Here is an 18,791-nt window from a genome sequence, read left to right as displayed (position 1 = left end):
TGGGTTTGGTGAGCTTGACCTACACCAGGGAAGTATAGTAATCTCTGTCGAAGAACAGCGTAGTATAATCAGGCGTGGCACAGTACACGTGGCACAGATTAGGCCCAGAGACTGCACATCTGCAGGAGGAGTTTGCTTCCAAGCAAACATGCCCCAGTTCTGGACCTTACTGCACAGGTGCTCGGAGAAAACAGCCAGTCAGCTGAAGGCCAAAGCCACCGTACACAGCGAGAAGCTGGACGGCGAAATGTTTTTTTTACACATTTAACACAACTCCTGTATCGAAGGTAGAGGAGGTAGGTGTTCAGCAGCTGCAAATGGAGGTAATCTACACTAATCCGACTGTGATTATCTGAGAAACGATCTCCTTTCATGCGTCACCAGGTCACTGGCAGCCTCCGATTAGCGCGCTAAATGATTAGCATGCCCTTTAAATTAAATGGGATGCTCGTTCTTCAGTAGAGCATCTACTCTTTCACAGCTGCCTATGAAACCCCAGCATGCCAGGATTCAGAGGCTGGCATTAATAAAGAGATGCCACAAATCTGATATTATTTTTGGTTAACAGCCACATTCTGAAGAAGGAATCCTACGCTTTAGACCTTTAGACACAGGCAGCTGCTTCGGTTTGAACCCCTGGCATATCCACCAAACGGGAGCAGACATCTCAAAGATCGCCATGTATGAAGTAGCAGACTGTTTAGCGTGTTTGAAGCAAACTGAGTTTCACCAGATAAAGTGTCACTAAATGTTCACCAGAGACCACAAAGGGATGTGCCATCAACCCACAAGCAAAATGCCCAGCAGAGTAAATCATAATTCATGTTCACTGAAGACCCTGTGCAATTCCTTTTAAGAACCCAAATGAATTAAATAAATGTTGAAGAATGAAATGAGTATTCTATTGTTATTTTCTGTAATTAAAATATTAAAATGGTTCATTTGATTTGGCACACAGCCACAGCCTGTGTATCAAGGCCTGCTTGGCACACATGTACAGTAGGCTACTCAGGCCATTAGTGTTACCTTTGTCCCCTTTGAGAACTTGAGGCAATGTGCTAAAATCACAAAGACAAAATCTACTTCCAATCCATCATGAGATACTGATCATGCACCTCTCTTTAATTTGCCTTAAATTAATGGGTGATTGGAATTTCACTCCATCCCTGGTTCTTTCACATGTAACTCTAATCTGCCAATCTGGATGGGAATAGTAGGATTGTAACCCAGCATGTATGTAGTATTGAGAAAGAAAACCAAACTCAACAAACAAATGAAAGGAAAACTGGTATCTGTACTGTCCTCAACAAGGATGGAGCCTAGCTACTGAAGAAAGACGTTCTCAGCATCCTAGCATTGCCTTCATCAGTGGCCAGCTCCACAGCCTTTCTGGCATTCAACATATTATTATTATTATTATTATTATTATTATTATTATTATTATCATCATCATCATTTTTATTATTAGTGGTATCTGTAGTTTTCTCCAAACTGCAGAATGGGGGGAATGATGTCACCCATCTTGGCATGGTTAATGGTTGAGGTACTCCCAATCTTTGATAAATGTCTGTATATCCATTGTTTCAGTAGTTTATTACTAAATTAACTTTAAGTGAACTCAAACCCACAAGCTGATCACACTTGCATGTCCCCTCTTGGGACCAACTGAACGCCAAACCTTCCACTCAAAATATGCAGCCATTAGCACACCATACACTGTTTTATCCCACGGACCTCCATTTTGGCTATTAAAGGAGAAGCCCCACTCTCCTAAAGACTGTCAGCTGTGTGATTACATCAGCAGAAGTTGCCAGAACAAAATTTAACAAACTACAAGGAGTGTGTGTGTGTGTGTGTGTGCGTGCATGCGTGTGTGTGTGCGAGAGTGCGTGCGTGGATGTAATGTAATGTTCTCTGTGTGGATGTAATGCAATGTTCTCTGTGTGGATTTAATGTAATATTCCCTGTGTGGATGTAATGTAATATTCCCTGTGTAGATGTAATGAAATAATCCCTGTGTGGATGTAATGCCATGTGTCCTGTGTGGATGTAATGTAATATTCCCTGTGTGGATGTAATGCAATGTTCTCTGTGTGGATGTAATGTAATGTGCCCAGTGTGGATGTAATGCCATGTGCCCTGTGTGGATGTAATGTAATATGCTCTGTGTGGATGTAATGCCATGTGCCCTGTGTGGATGTAATGTAATATGCTCTGTGTGGATGTAATGTAATCTAATATGAGAACACTGAATACAGATGATGTTATTTTTCACATGTGTACCCCTGCCCCAGTTCCGCCTCTCTCCCCACCTCTGACATTAAGAGGAAGTCCCAAAATCCCCAAATGCAGGGATCCAGAGGAACTCCATATTCACCTCCCAAGTCTCACCTAATCAGCATGCCAATCCTTTACACCTGGCAACACAGCTTGTTTTTGCTCCAGGCTTCCCTTTCGTCCTTGGTGCTGCGGCTAATTGGATTAGCTAGTTCCGATGGGCTGATTAAAAAAAAAAAGTTCTCCAATCCCAACAGACACATCAGGTTGATCAGATAGGAATTAAGCTGGAGAGAGAGCTAAGAGAGGGAGAACAGGTCCCCTCAGTCTCCTGCTGGTGTCCATCGTTGTGTGCTCGTCTGTGTGGAGCGACCTCACTTCACCGATTCCTCCCTTCCTCCGTCCCTCTCTGGCTCTGATCTGACCCCCTCGCTCCTCGAGCCTCCGACTCCGGGCTCAGCGCTTCCATCGATCCGCTGGACTCGCTCCCCACATCCGTTTCTCTTCGCGAGGAAACCGGAAGGATTCCTCCACTCGAGGACTGCGGGGGTTTCGAAAGTGAGGAAGAGGACGGGCGAGACATGGGCAGCGGAGGAAGTGCCGAGGACAAGAAGTCCAAGGAGCTGGAGAAACAGCTGCAGGAGGACGCGGCCAAGGACTCCAAAACGGTCAAACTGCTGCTGCTGGGTAAGGCTCCAATCAGAGAGACTACCTGTGTAGGTAAACTTTACAACATACTGTATACAATCTTTAATCCTACATAACCTATATAACCTATACAATGCTTTACACAGTTCTGGAGCAGAAGCACATTGTTTAAGAAACTTTGTAGCTTGACAAGCTTTTCTGAAACCCACCTTTCACAATCATATAGTATTCACAGTTGTCTAATTCACGTTTCATTGTAAACTATTGACATTTTTCATTTGCTAGATCAATTGTAACACATCTCATGGCTCTTGGATTTCTTGGTTTGATTTTATCAGAATGTGGAAATGATTTTGTAGGCTTAACACCTGCAGAAGATAGTTATTTTAGACATGATAATGGTCGTAGCCAAATCCTGAGTGGCATTTGATTAGAAACAGCTGCCAAAAAAAACATTATAGGTTAACGTATGAAAGTGACTAGAAACCTATCCTGACCAATCAGCATAGCCTATTGTGATCAGCGAAGCATTTCGGGTTGCCAGATGTTTTCGGGGTGTCCAATTGTGGTCCTGACTGAACAATGTAAAGTCTGGTCTGAGTAATTGATGGAAGAATTAGTTCCGGTAGTTTAATGAACCCCCAAACCCCTCCCCCCCATTTTGCCACTTTGTTCATGGTAATGCTTCACCCATGTTGTCCAGTTTGGACAAATACTACATCTGGCAACCCTAGTAGCTTTTCTTCACAGTTCAGAAGCACATCCTTTTGCATCCAGTCACCAAGACTCCTACTTTAGAGAGCCAACATGATGGTGACTGCACATGTATCATTTTTAAAAGAAATAGTATCATAATCTTGAAATGAAATGAAATGAAAGTCCATGTTTCACGCACAGAGATGAACTACGTACTCTGTTCTGGAAAGCTGTTGACTCTGTTAGACTGAGAAAGTGCGTGAAGGACACCTGGTAGCTGATCTTCGGCTGATCTTCGGTTGAGTTGTGAGCCGCAGGGCCGATCCCCTCCAGCCTGGGCCTCTGCTGAAGGGCGTGCCAGCAATCCGCTCCTCACCTCCGACGAACGCAGGGAGCTATCAGAGGATTATGAGAGATGCGGAGGAGGGCACCGGGGAGGGAAGTCAGATCTAAGTTCAGATAATTAAAGATCACGGGTTTGGGAGCTGAGGGGACAGCAAGCCGGCTTGGCACGCTTGCCAAATCAGGGATTTTGTCTTTACCTAAGACACACCTGTTGACAGCATAGGCATCTTTTTTGGTTATAGCCTGCACAAAGTAGCCTCTGAAGCAGGCATATGACCTTGGCCTGCTTGGTTTGCTTGACTCAAACGGGAGAATAGAACAGTCAAATCCATGAAGATCTGGCTTCTGCCTTGCGTGATCTTCATTGGTGATGTCATTGAAATAGCCGTGCTATTGTGTCTTCTCACGTTACATGTCAAGGTGTCACTGCTTTTCAATTTAATTAATTACGAAAACACGAGCAACGGATCTAGTTTATTATAATCCACCGTTTGGTTTTGAGCAAATGTTGAAGAAAATTTCAACATAGAAAATATCAACATGGATTCACTTGGAGTGCATATTTTAAAGGAGGTGCTTCTCTCTGTCATCATAAGTGACAGACAAACGTTTTGTCTGTCTCCTTGACTACCCTCTCACGCTTAAGGCGATAGCAGTTTAAGAGATAATGACCTTGGGGTCTGAATAAATTATGGGGCTCAGACAATGTGATGCCAATCCCATTACCCCCGATGCAGAAGCTCAGAGCCGGCGCTGAAGGACTTGTTTGACTCCTTTCTCTAAAGAAACTCACAGCTTATAAAACCCTGCCCCTGTAATCCAGCGTTTGGCATCAGACGGACTAATGGCCGATGACAGGTTGGCGGGAATTCCCTGTGAGGAACGGCGTGCCGAAGAAACAGGAAGCTGAAGAGATGTGAGACGGACAGCACTGTCCCCCCTGAAGGACATCCTGAAGAGATGTGAGACAGACAGCGCTGTCCCCCCTGAGGGACATCCTGAAGAGATGTGAGACGGACAGCGCTGTCCCCCCTGAGGGACATCCTGAAGAGATGTGAGAGGGAGGGGCAGGCGTGTGGCCAAAAAGCAACTTTCCCAGGAGTGCGTGGTGACCCCGCCGCCCGCTGCTCCCCGCCAGTTCACCAGCTCGTATTCGCCTTCATTCGGCTCTATATTCTGCATTACCACACGCCGTGATTCCCCACAGAGCAAGACCCCCAGATAAAGCAATAAGGAAAAGCCAATGTTCACAATTAGCAGAACATTTCTTTCTTTCATTCTTTCCTTCGTTGATTCTCATACGCTCCTAATGGAATGTATATGCATTGTATAAGAGTAGGTGACTCAGCAAGAGTGCATGAAAATAAAAATAAATACAAATAATGAAATCATTAAAAAGCAAGCAAGTCATAACTCATTGTGTGAGTTGGCTTTCTTTATTGTCACACTGAACTGTTCAGCTTCAACACCAAAGAAGTTACATCTGCGTCTAAATTTAATGCTAGTTGAGCTCGACTCAGACGTTTTGCCGAGTGTTAATATGCCCCTTACCTTGGGCTAGAATGTAAGAACAGTCAACGTGGTGGGAGGGGAAAGAAACATTTCTAGTCGCAACTTCAAAGAATGTCACAGTGGCCTGTTTCAAATATGTATGCGCACGTTGTAGTTTACAGGAGAAATAAAGGTACAGTAGAGGTAAAATTTTGTTCTTTAAGGAACAAATTTTCCAAACATACCCTGAAGAGCACAATAATGTTCTTTGTGTAATAATAAGTGCCTTTTGACTTACTAAAAAAAGTACAAATGACTTACTAAACCGCAGCTAGAGGTACAGTTTTATGCACCTCTAGGCCTGGGTAGGGTACCAGTCCTAAGCCTGGCATTTGTGCCTTTTGGCAGGGGCGTCACTAGGGGGGTTCGGACCGCACCAGGTGTCACCAACCCTAGTGACGCCCCTGCCTTTTGGGCACTTTTTTGTGTCTTTTTTTCAGAGAGTGAAAAATAAATAAACCCTTGAAACAGACAGGAACAAAAAAAAGAAAGTAATAATGAAAAATAAGAAGAACTGAGAAAAATGCAGAGTAAACTGAATAGAGAGAAGCAAGCCTCCTAAGGAAGGTTTGCTCTTCTGGTTCAGTGTTATGATAACAATGACCAGCTACAAAAAAACCATGGTAACCGAGGTAAAACCATGGTAACTTCAGTGGCTGTGGAGGAGGGGTAGGGGGGCAGGGCCACCCACATATTCTCACCAATGTCAAAGATGCTGAAGTAAAGAGTGGGTGTGGAACCCATGTCCATATGGTTCAGAACCCTCGCCAAGAGGTCAGTGAGGCACCGCGATTAAGGAACACATCCAATCAAGTACTATCTGATTCATCTTATTAGTACTTCCTGCGTCACAGTGATATTCCTCCCCAGCTGGACTCTGCAAAGACAGCTCGGCACCAACGAAGGAAATGCACACTATACATTCACAGCAAAGTGGACTCAATATTCACTGCTACTTTATGTGGAGAGACAAAAGACAAAAGAACAATATAATCACTATCAACAAACGGATAACTAAATTACATTGCTAAAACTGCATTTCGGCTGAAATTTTATACATTTTATTTCAGCATGAACTGGAATTTCAAGATGTCTGCGTGATCACAGACCCAATTTGGATCAAAGCTGCCTACAAATATTCAAATCTACATGAATTCAAATAATATAAAGAACTAGATTGTTCCCGTAAAATAAATCATTGTAACTCCTTGCAGGAATCAAAACACCATTTAAAATATGTTATTTTGTTATTTTGTTATTTTGTTGCCAATTTGCTGACCACAGAAATGAACAAATATCACAATATGTTTGTATTTTAATATTATCTGACTTTTGCAGCAGAATATTATATGAATATCAATGTAATGCATTTATATCTGCCAATTCAACAGGCTGTTCACTATTACAACTTTAACTGTTGAAAGCAATATTCAATGTAGCCATTTGGAGCTTCAAGCTTTAAGAGCAGAACTGAGCTCAACTAAGCAGTTTTTTTCATTTACCTGCAAATATATGAAGAGGGTTCTGGAAAAATGTATAGCAAACAACTAGATTTTGGCAAAATAACTGGTTTCTGGTTTGAGGCATCTTGACCTTGTGCCAAAAAACAACTTCTTATGTATTTAAGAGTGAATGTATTTAATATTATAAAAGCATAATACAAACATCACATTTACATCACATCAAATTAACTCCAGAATCTTTTGTTTTCAATAAGACTGTTAGCTTATATAGGCCTTATGTGAGTGATCCTTTCAACTATGAATAGTCTGACATTGACATGGTAGTGTAGGTACAGTATGGAGGATCATTTACACCCCATTGCAAGTTTTCATAGGTCTTGAGCAGAATTTTTAGCATTTACACTGCATGGAAAACCAACAACAAGCTCATGAACTACAACAACAATCATGTGGAGCAGAGTGAGACTGGAATTCTGGGTAACGTAGTCCCAAAAATAAGGACGGAAGCTGCCGGAAATAATCTGAGCTCAAAGCACACACCTGTGTACCTGTTAGGGAGGGTGTGTGACATATTGTGATTATCAGCCCCTGGGCATGACAGGCTCGCGTTCTGGAAGCGAAGGGGCTTTCAGGTTGATCCATGCCCCCCCCCGCTGAGAGGCACTGCAGGAAATCAGGTCTTATCATTGATCGGCTGAGAAGCTTTCCCGCGGCCTTCTTACGTAAGGCTCCCGCTAATCCCGCTGGGTCGCACGGCGCTAATCCCGTTAACGAATCCCCACCCATCGCCCGCTCTGCGCTGGAGATCTTCTCACCCGGGTCAGAACAGCGCCATGAAAACGCTCACAAAGACAGAAGACGAGCAGGGAAATCGGTGGATCTGTCTGATGCAGGCCAACCTGTTGCAGATGCAAAGATAAACGTGTTCATCCCAGTGTGGTCGTCAGGACCGGAGATTTCTGTTTTGTGGGGTTGTTTCGCAGTGTTCTTATTGTTTGGAAAAGGTGGGTTTCAGATACGTTGCCCATGTAGCCTATACACAGCCGAACATCAAGGAGCCCTTCGGCAGAACCTGTTATCTGTGGTGTTTCTGGTCTTCGTCACACCCTCGCTGTCTATAAACAAATAAAAATAAGACGTCATAGTCACAATAGAGGCAGTACTATGCCTTCACACATGAATTAAGGCATTGACCGTAGGACTGGAAGGTTCAGATTCGACAGATGTTGCTCCCACAAACCAGCCCTGTAAAATGTCCAGACAGGAGCTATATATAGGAGCAGACAGGGTAATGTATAAACTGCACCATTTGGCCAAGATCAGTGTGTCTATGCCTTGCCGTTATCCATTTCAACATATCGTGTGAAAATGACTGTGTGCAGTAATGTTTTTTTTTTTTTTTTTCACCCGGAATAGTAGTGACTACAGCTGTCCGTTTATGCATTGTTTTTGTTCTGTTTGAGTCAGTGATTGTGGTGTGTGAGAGCGCGCTGGAGTTGCGTTCTTGCTCTGCGCTGAGGCCACAGACAGAGAACTGATTCTGACATTTGTGTGATTTTGCAGGTGCTGGTGAGTCGGGGAAGAGCACCATTGTAAAGCAGATGAAGTAAGTGCTACACACTCTTCATCCACAGCAGCATAACCTGGTATTGCACCGCACACCAGTACAGACAGACACAGACATGCGCATGTGTCTGATAATAACTGCCCGAAGGACAAACAAATGTGAACAGACTCTCATCCCTCTTCTTTAACATCAACAGCTAACACGCCACTAGGTGGCGCTTCGAACAGGGTTCTGAGCCACTGCCAAATGCGTTTTTTTTTAATGTGGCGGAGAGATGCTTCGCACAGCAGTCAGGCTTGATCTGGAGCCTTTTTAATGAGCATCTCTTTTTGCAGCCTGGACTTTTTCCCAGCTCATTTCAAAGACAATTCGCGAGATGCAGAGTAATGACATCCCGGATAGCCAGCGACTCCGGGCCAGATCTGCGCCCATTTTGGCTCAAACTCAGCCGGAATCGGCACAGATCTGACCCAGGGCAGACCTGGGTCAAATGCAACCATACATAATACATACAAATCTTTGTTCTGGATGCAAATACGTTTCTGCACTCTACTGAGCTTGTCTGGTGTATTGGAACTTTTCTATGCTCTACTGAGCTTGTCTGATGCATTGGAACATATGAAATGCTCTTAGAAAGTGCTAACCCCTCCTTCTAGTCCCACCGGCAGGTTCAGATAATAACAAGGTCCAAAGTACTGACCGGGGATGTGACTTTTCATCTTCCTCTGTCCGTGTGTCCGACAGAATTCTTCATCAGGGAGGTTATACGAAAGAAGAGCAACTGGGGTTCAAGTCGATTATTTACGGCAACATCCTGCAGTCTGCGCTGGCCATCGTGAGAGGCATGGAGATGCTGGGCATTGACTTTGGGTCGCCGTCCGCAGTGGTCAGTGGCAAGCCTGGGTCATGCACACTTTGACCCCTGACCTCCCACAGATGTTGCCACTCAGGCCCCTAAACTTTCACACACACACATACGCACACACACACACAAAATGAAAACTGCCACAGTTAAAAACAATGATTTCTTTGAATGAACTGCCCTCTAATGTCACAATAGCACATGCTGCGGACTGAAAAAAATTAACAGGAATACGGTTACTTAATTGGGATAATTATGATTCAACAATTCCATAATTCCATTTGTGAATTGAGCTTCAATTAATTTCCTGAATAGACTGAATTTAAATGGAACTGACCCCAGCTCTAGTATTGACAGGCTGACAGAAGGACCCGCCTTTCCCTCTCCCCTGCCCAGGAGGATGGGCAGAAGCTGCAGAACCTGGCAGACTCCATCGAGGAGGGCACCATGCCCAGCGAGCTGGCAGAGGTCATCAAGCAGCTGTGGAGTGACTCCGGGGTCCAGGCTGCCTTCGAGAGGGCCGCAGAGTACCAGCTCAACGACTCCGCCTCCTAGTGAGAAAACCCCGCCCCCCCCCGCTGCCATGGAGACGGGCACCAGCGGTAGACCCGCCCCTAGTGTTCCTCGGTAGTCCGTGGGTTACAAGGCTCTTTGGAACGCAAACACAATGTCATTTTTGCGTAACATCACATCGTAAATTCGCCTAATTTAATAATTAAGAGCCAGAGCGGACATGAAAGGACGAAACAGATCCTTTCATATTCTGGTTCAAGTATATTATTATATTTAATCTGTCATATAATGTATGATCCTCCCACACCCCTGAATATGAAAGGAGTGTGGGTTTGGCTCTGAGTGAGGACAATGAATGGAAAGAAATCAATGTTGTGTGTGCATGTGGGTAAATATATTGTCTACATTACACCAACACACACACAAATAACATTTATAGATATATAACTCACTCTACATAAGGGATGATTATCACAGTTATAACCACTCCAGCTCCCCTTTCATAAATACTGTGTTATTTTCACTGCTGTAGAACATGCTCTTGCTCGTTGGAGAAAAGGGATGATGTTGCTAGAAAATGTTGTGTTGTTTTTAAAAGTGGGTCGTGACTCCACGTGTCTCTCTCCCAGTTATCTCAGTGAGCTGGACCGCATCACGAAACCGGATTACCTGCCCACTGAACAGGACGTGCTGCGCTCTCGAGTCAAGACCACGGGAATCATCGAGGAGCAGTTCTCCTGCAAGGAGCTGCACTTCAGGTGAGCCCACGCCCCACTGGGGAACCCTGCTGCCTCAGGTGTGTACGAAAGAGTTCACCCTGCTCCTCTGTACGAAGGGTCTAACCTGTATCTCCGTACAGTAAGTCTAACCTGCTTCTCTGTTCAAAGAGTTCACCCTCCACCTCTGAGCAAAATGGCCTAACCTACATCTCAGTGCAATGAGTCTAACCTGCCTCTCTATACAATCAGTCTAACCTACATCTCAGTACAATGAGTCTAACCTGCTTCTCTGTTCAAAGAGTTCACCCTCCACCTCTGAGCAAAATGGCCTAACCTACATCTCAGTGCAATGAGTCTAACCTGCCTCTCTATACAATCAGTCTAACCTACATCTCAGTGCAATGAGTCTAACCTGCCTCTCTATACAATCAGTCTAACCTACATCTCAGTACAATGAGTCTAACCTGCCTCTCTAACAAAGAGTTTAAACTGCATCTCTGTACAAAGAATCTAACCTGCTTCTCAGTACAGAGTCTAACCTACATCTCTATACAATCAGTCTAACCTGCATCTCTATACAATCAGTCTAACCTGCATCTCTATACATTGAGTCTAACCTGCATCTCTGTACAAAGAGCTTAAACTGCATCTCTGCTCTTTACTAAATAATGCAAAATTAAAAATAAAATACCGAAAATTAAACACAGCAATATGATATGCTCAAGGCAAACCAAAAGACTATGATTGTACATATTTAAAAAGAAAATTTCTGAAAAGCCTCTTTGAAAATGACTGTTTTTAACAGTGATTTAAATGTATCCCCAGATGGTTACATCTAGTCTTAATCAATGGGGTAACATATCTGTGATCAAATCAGCATATGAAGTGTACGCTATAAATAATAATCCGAATGACACCTCTGAGAGACTGCACTGAGCTTCAGAAACAACCTGGAATCTAATTGGCTAGCAGGCCCCAGAATCTATCACCAGAGAAATTAATCAATCAGTTTTTTAAAAAACTAATACATTGCCTGCATTACACTGTTTCTTTGTACTGATTTTTGGCATTTTTATAAATAGTACTTTATATCGTAATTTCTGAATTGATACAAAAAATACAGCTTCTTCACAGTAAATTACATTTCAAACATCTATTTCCAATATATCCCATTTTTGCAAAATGATAATTATATAATATGTGGAGAAATCAGTGAGATAGAAATTGTCGGTCAATATTGAGGCTGTAATTTGCCATTGAAAATGAATTATCTTCAGCAAATTCAAGGATGCAGCACCATTTTTCCCTGTTGACACACATTATGGATCTCAACATGGGAGCGCGTCATTCTTTGCTCTGAATCTCCCAAACGGAATGGGTGCCCCGCGCTTGTATACGGGCTGTTTCTAATGCCTCCGCCGCGCCTGTCTCGAGCAGGATGTTCGATGTGGGCGGCCAGAGGTCCGAGCGCAAGAAGTGGATCCACTGTTTCGAGGGCGTGACCTGCATCATCTTCTGCGGAGCACTGAGCGCCTATGACATGGTGCTGGTGGAGGACGACGAAGTCGTGAGTTTCTCCTCGGGAATTAAACCCCTGTACAGAACTTATCCTGGCACCCAGTCTCTTAGCATTACATCAAACGTCAGCCATTTTGTAGACATTACCTACCCCATCTTACACTGAGTTTTGAAAACATACAATCCATTTAAACAGCTGGAGATGCACTAAAGCAATTCAAGTATCTTGCGTAACAGTGCAAACCTGCAACCTCTGAGATCCATGCTCAGTTCCTGACTCATTATGCTACACTGCATCACATTTAGTATTTCTTTAACCTTTCTGAGATGGCTGCTGGGTCTGGAAAGGGTCTTGTGAACTTGTTGGCTTATTGTGACAATAATAGCTTTTTGTATTGAACTTGTATTGTACTGATAAAACTAACTTTTTCTTCTAAGACCAAGGACTGTCCAATTATATTTCTTATTCCAAGAGGCCCTGTTCTCTTCCTCCAAAAAAAATAAAAACAGTTATGGCCATTTGGCAAGTCTGTTCCTCAAATACTGCAGCTTGCCATATGTTTTAATGAGCAAAAAAGAGCATTACCACACCCCAGTAGGTATTTAGCGAAGCTCTCTCGTCTTTCTTCTTTACAGAACCGCATGCACGAGAGTCTGCATCTATTCAACAGCATCTGCAACCACAGGTTCTTCGCCACAACCTCAATCGTGCTCTTCCTCAACAAGAAGGACCTCTTTCAGGAGAAGATCAAGAAGGTCCACCTCAGCATCTGCTTCCCCGATTATGATGGTCAGTGGTGACAGGCTTGGTCAGTGCCCAGTACCGTGACAGCCTTGGTCTGTGCCCTTCACTTTGACAATCTTGGTCAGTGTTCATAATAGTTAGAGTGTGGGTCCACTGCAACAACATCAGGGGTAACAGTGAGAAAGAAAGATGACAGCTTGCCACTGGCCCCCGGGCATTTACAGTTTAGGGGGGTTACATTTCTTCAGACCAAAACCTCAATAAAAGCATTAATAACATAAAAATATCAATGGGCATGAAATATGGCAGATCCTTTAAGGCACAGAGATAACGTGTATGATAATTTAATAATTAATCAATGTGCTGCAAAATAATTATTAGAATGTGACCTTGTAATGTGTCTTTCTTCATACCAGTCCATCATTTTTTATTTCTTGTCTCTCCCTCTCTCAGGTCCCAACACATATGAAGATGCCAGTAACTACATCAAGAGCCAGTTTGAGGAGCTGAACATGAAGAAGGGGGTGAAGGAGATCTACTCCCATTTGACCTGCGCCACAGACACAGAGAATGTCCAGATAGTGTTCAACGCAGTCACAGACATCATTATCAAAGAAAACCTGAAGGACTGCGGTCTGTTCTAATAAGCTTGAGCAAAAAAAGGTAGTTCTATAAGTCACATCTAGGCCACTGTCCGATATATATATGAGAGTAACGGTGTAGCTAATAATAATGATATCAGTATCCTACAGCTGTCCAAGTAAGTTAACAACAGGTAACATAATCATATACAGGAGTGTGGGGTCCTTAAGTAGAAAGGGTTTTGTAATTTTTACTAGTAAAAGTAGTAGTTCAAATCTATGAAATAAAACAAAACCTTTCCTGGCAATATTTCAGTGTAGGAAAAGGAGCCTCTCTGAACTGTTTTGCTGGTGGATCAAACAAGAGTGATCCTTAGATGAATGTTACTCAGATCTAATAAACCTTGGCTGGATCGTCCGGGTGAGAATGTGCGATGTCCAAAAACCCAAAACACCCAATGGCCTGAGGTTACATCACTGATGATGTGTCTGAGAGCAACAAAGATGTATTATTCATTCATTCAATCTGGCCAGGCCAGCGACTTCCAAGAATAGACTGGATGCCTGCCATAGAGTGGTGACAGTTGGAGAGTCAGCAGACAGCTGGGAAAGACAGTACCAGAGGCAGCAAAGGCCAGGCAGCGACCCAAGCTGCTTCCTCTGAAAAGAGGAACCAAAATCGGATACGGAATTGCATAATGAAGTATACCCCCAGGGGAGCTTGTGGGAAGGAGGGGGGGGTGGGTGTTGAGAACCCCAGCAGGACTGACCTTTGGATAATCACCCATGCAAAAAATCAGCCGACAACAGGCATGGAATGTGTTTGTGACCAGGTTTGTAAGAACCTGCGTGGTCTGAAGAGCCACCAGGCCAAGATGAAATGCTCGGGCAGGGAGCAGCCAGTACAATGCACAGGAGATGGAGAAGGACCCAGGCTCGGAGTCACCCCACAGTGCCCAGAACCCCCACCCACCTCAAGCTCCAAGTCCGAGCACAGTGTCAGGTTATTGGCTTCCAGCCAGCAAGGAAGATCAGTTGTGTGCCATCAGATTGAAGATATGGGCAGGATTCGTCAGGCAGCAGCAAAGGAGGATGGTGACAGAAGACTTCAGGTATACATCAACGATCATCCTTGCAGTTGAGAGGTTTGGCAGAGAGGAGAAGCATAGTGCTGGAACCCCCCTGTGTGATGAACCCAAGGGTGGTCAGGTTCAGCCAGCTGAGGCAGGAACTGAGGTCGCTAATGCGCTAGGTCAAAGAGGCGGCAGAGGAACAGAAGGGTGCACTGGCAGAGCCCCGAAATATCCTGAGGAAGAAGCTCCTCACGCTCTGCCGAGCAGAATGGCACAGGTGCCGTGGGAGAGAGAGAAACAGGAAGTGGACAGCCTTCAATGCAGACCCCTCTGGCTTCGCCAAACAGCTGCTTGGGCTAAAACAGAGCAGCCACCCGTCTCGTCTGAAAGGGGAGATCGACTAACATCTCAAGAACAATGAGAGATGCAGCTGGGGAACAGGGCTTGGGCCGTCGCAGGGCTTTGATAAACCCACCAGCACCAATTTCAATGGCAAGGATCCCAGCAGGAAGGAGGCCCAGGACAGGTAAGAGCAGCAAGAGCAAGCTTGGGCTGAGTGGTGTACGCTACAAGGTACACAGGTGGTGTCCAAAACTTCTGAAAAGACTGTGTCGGATCTCAAATGATCTGGAGGAGGGGTAGAGCTCATCAGTGGAGATTCACAGAGGGTGTCTGGATTCCACAGGCAGAGCACTCCAGGAACACCAAGCAGTTTAGGACTCTCTCACTGCTCAGAGTGGAGGGAAAGATACTTTTCTGTGTCATTGCACAACACTTGAAGGAATACCTCAATGAAGAATCGGTGCACTGACACCTCAGTGGAGCAGGGCAGGATTCCTCAGGATCCAGGGTGTCTTCAGCACACAGGAGTGGTCACTCAGTTGAACAGGGAAACACGCGAGAGGAAAGGAGATCTAATCGTGCTGTGGCTGGACCTCACCAGCGTTTATAAATCCATACCCCACCAGCCTGTAGAAAATGCTTCGACCACCACCACACCCCATGCAAGATCAGAAACCTCATTCTGGATTACTACAGCAATTTTAGTCCGAGAGTTACGTCTGGGGCAATTACATCTGAGTGGCATCGGTTGGAGAAGGGGATCAGATCAATCAAACTGTGTTAATCTAGGTGGTGATAAAAGCAATATGGTCTGTACGCCTCCCTGTGGCACATCTTGTGGTAACTGCCTCTCCTCTCCCTTCCCCTTCTAAAGCACATTAACACCATAATTCACCTGTGACAGGACCCCATGAGACACAGCAGTGGAATTAAATCAAGTCTGCCCTGTCTATCCCAGGACACACTCAAATACCGACGTGTTTCTTTGTGTCTTCAGGCACCATCTCTCTTACACTCGATTCACAGCTGAACAATCACCACCTAACTTGCATATCTGCGCCTGTTTTCATTAAGATTCTCAGAGTGGAAGCGCTGGCCTGGGCTCGTGTTTATCCTTAGAGCTCTGAATGGACGATGTTAGAATACGGAATGCGCTGGGCTTCTGCGGGCGAGGCGAAGAATGCAGGTCTTGTGTCTTACAGCCGCGGCTCTCTGGTCTCCAAAGACCGGCCCACATCTGGCCTGCATCAGGTTCACCCGAAGCACAGCTGCACCTGCCTAGCATGTGTGCGCTGTGATTCATCCTCCCTCACAAAACAGGTCTGAAAGGGTTGCCCAGTGTGCACCTACAAAATTCAGAGCTGTGGTGAGCATCGAAATAAATTTAATTTCCATCTCCTGATCGACAACCTAGATCTTCTTACTCGCTCTCTCGTTTCTAATTTCACAGTTAATGTTTATTGTTATTTTTCTTTTTATTGCTTTTAAAATGAGACCTTTTTGTTTAATACTGTATATACAGCCCATTTTGGGATTCCAACCTCTTAAGCACAGTTGATTGCGCAAACTATTTTGTGTACTTGCTTTTGTTCTTTTTTTGTGCAAATAATAAATACATGAATAAATAAAGCAAGCATACAAATGTGAGGGCATGCTTTAGTAGTCATTTTCCATTGCTCATTATATTTGTTTCACTATATTTATATTTGAATCGTCCAGTTTTTTTTTTTTTTTGTTATGTTGCACTTATTACATCTCCCTCTACCTTTCTGTGCATGTTGATGCTCACTGAATAACTGAGGGAACAGTATAATAACCATACAGAATAGCATCCTCGTCCATGCTCAATAAATCAGGGTTTAACATATGGTAGGACACATGAACAGTTGTTACATTCATGAACAATGCAGGGTGGCAGTTTATATTGAATGTGGGAGTCAGAAGCTGTCTGTTTGCCAGCAGACTGCTGCCAGCCTTTCAATGTTCCCTCACCGATGCCAAGTCTTTTCTGACACTGCGAGTATCACCCTTAGGCTGCTTTTAACTCAGTCTGATCCGTTTATCTTTCTAACTCTTTTGGCAATCTCTGAGCATACTTTTCCTTGTTTTCTTTTTCTCCCTTTCTCTCTTGTTCTCCCTTTCCTTTTTCACCTTAGAAATCGGCTGTGTTTTGGAACGTTGCCCCCCCCCCCCGTTCTCTGCACTATGACATCACTGCTTCTGAAGAAAAGCCATTGGTCCTTAGACACCCTTCACCCCGAAGAACAGATGACCTCACCACGTCCTCACACGCCACCACAGGGAAGGGTTCGGCAGGCCGCACTGGGAAACGTATCACTCACTCCGAGGTCCGCACAGCTTCTCTAAACTATCCACAGAAAAGTGGACAAAGAGTTAATCTCCGTAAGTCAGTGATGAAAAGATTGGGCAACCTCTTGGTCTGGTTTCAGGAAAATGGCTTGCAATAACTACTCCCAGAGACTGCAGTGGGAATTCCCTCTGGACAGGAAAAAACAAACTAATGCAGAATAACCGCTAAATCAAAAGAACATGTTTTATGATGGCACCGTGAAATACTGTGGTATTTTCTCTGAATTATATTTTTTATCTTCGCTAGTCTAGTAAATTTCTCTAATTATACCTTAACTGTAAAACAGCTCTGCAGATATTACCCCATACACGACTGCAACCTAAAGCAGTCATTTATTCACACTGAAAACTTTATTTCATTTGATGTAATCAAGGTGACACAAGCTAACATTTAAATATATAAACACTGCTTTTCCCAGAGGCAAATGCTATAGAGTAATTTATTTTGTAAATAAGAGTAGACATATTCTCCCATATGTTAAAGAGAGAAAATGTATCTTCAAATATTTTAAGCATGTAAAATGCTAGACAAATATTTTGATTGATTACTGAGTAACTGTAACTGCCCTGGCTTGTAATGTGTAGTGGCTCAGAAATAAAGATATGCATGCAGTCCATGCGTTGTCTGTGTCTGTTTTCCATAGGCTCACTATCTGCTTTACAACACTAAAAAATATCATTCACAGCAACAGCATATGATACCCACACTGAGCAAAATGAGAATATACCAAGACACTATTACGTTTCCTCATGATTTACTTAAATTTACCAGTGAGCAGCGACGCGGAGTCGGCTGCTTGGTCTTCACCACCTGACAAAGATGGAATGGTGGAAACGTCAGTACTCGCAGGCTAAATAAAATGCTAGGTAACCTAACTATGCTAGTATTCCTTTCTGATTTTGAGTTATTTAATTTGCGAAGCACCTCCACAAATTTAGCGAAGTGCGTACGCCTCTCTGACACCACGTCGTTAATAAAAGGAGAAATCTGATAAAGCTCCTCGTGTATCTGACTCAAACACATGCTTCTCAACTAACGCAGTTCTCAAAATGACACGGAAATGACGCAGCGGTGTTAAGACAACATTTGGAGAATGCGCGTGCGGTAAATGTGGGACAAAGAAATTGCAATTGACAGAAAACAAGGAGAGCAACATTAGGAAACATCACTCTGCGGTACAGTGTGCAACTTTCGGTTCATACGTTGAAGCTCGATTCTCACAACCAGCCTCATCACTGCCCCTCTCAGCTCCCAAGCCAAACTCACAGTCTCAAACTCAAGTCCCCGATGGCTGTGGTGCTTGCTGGTTTTTGTTGCATTTCAGCACTTAATTGGTAATTTCAGTGACCGATTGTCGAAACAAATAGTTTCCAGGGCCTCTCTCAGCAGATGCCTGTGGCTCTCCACGACAGGAGTTTGTCCTGAAGCCTTGCCCTGATTGAGCATAATGGCTACCCTCTGCTCGGAGTCTGACAGCAGGCTAAGCAGCGGCGAGGGGTAGCCGCTTGCGTGTGGAAGGT

General features: G+C 44.2%; 1 protein-coding gene across 1 annotated transcript; it reads left to right on the top strand.

Annotated features, from left to right (window-relative positions):
* Positions 1 to 2,581: 2,581 nt before the first annotated feature.
* On the top strand, positions 2,582 to 13,576 carry gnat2 (guanine nucleotide binding protein (G protein), alpha transducing activity polypeptide 2). Its single transcript, XM_035381012.1, has 8 exons — positions 2,582 to 2,964; positions 8,544 to 8,586; positions 9,292 to 9,433; positions 9,806 to 9,963; positions 10,552 to 10,680; positions 12,079 to 12,208; positions 12,796 to 12,949; positions 13,358 to 13,576. The coding sequence occupies exons 1-8, from the start codon at positions 2,859 to 2,861 to the stop codon at positions 13,546 to 13,548; spliced, it is 1,053 nt and encodes a 350-aa protein (XP_035236903.1). The 5' UTR covers positions 2,582 to 2,858; the 3' UTR covers positions 13,549 to 13,576.
* The last annotated feature ends 5,215 nt before the right edge of the window (positions 13,577 to 18,791 follow it).

The sequence above is a fragment of the Anguilla anguilla genome, chromosome 11, assembly GCF_013347855.1.
Source record: "Anguilla anguilla isolate fAngAng1 chromosome 11, fAngAng1.pri, whole genome shotgun sequence".
Taxonomy (NCBI): Eukaryota; Metazoa; Chordata; class Actinopteri; order Anguilliformes; family Anguillidae; genus Anguilla; species Anguilla anguilla.
The sequence above is the reverse complement of the archived record's forward strand: the minus strand, read 5'-3'. Positions and strand labels throughout refer to the sequence as shown.

What these genes read in the sequence shown, in the direction of transcription:
- gnat2 (XM_035381012.1), top strand. Translation starts at nt 2,859, where the DNA reads ATGGGCAGCGGAGGAAGTGCCGAGGACAAGAAGTCCAAGGAGCTGGAG. An exon ending in CTCAACGACTCCGCCTCCTA is followed by an intron (nt 9,964 to 10,551) that starts GTGAGAAAACCC and finishes TCTCTCTCCCAG; the next exon opens with TTATCTCAGTGAGCTGGACC. An exon ending in TGGTGGAGGACGACGAAGTC is followed by an intron (nt 12,209 to 12,795) that starts GTGAGTTTCTCC and finishes TCTTCTTTACAG; the next exon opens with AACCGCATGCACGAGAGTCT.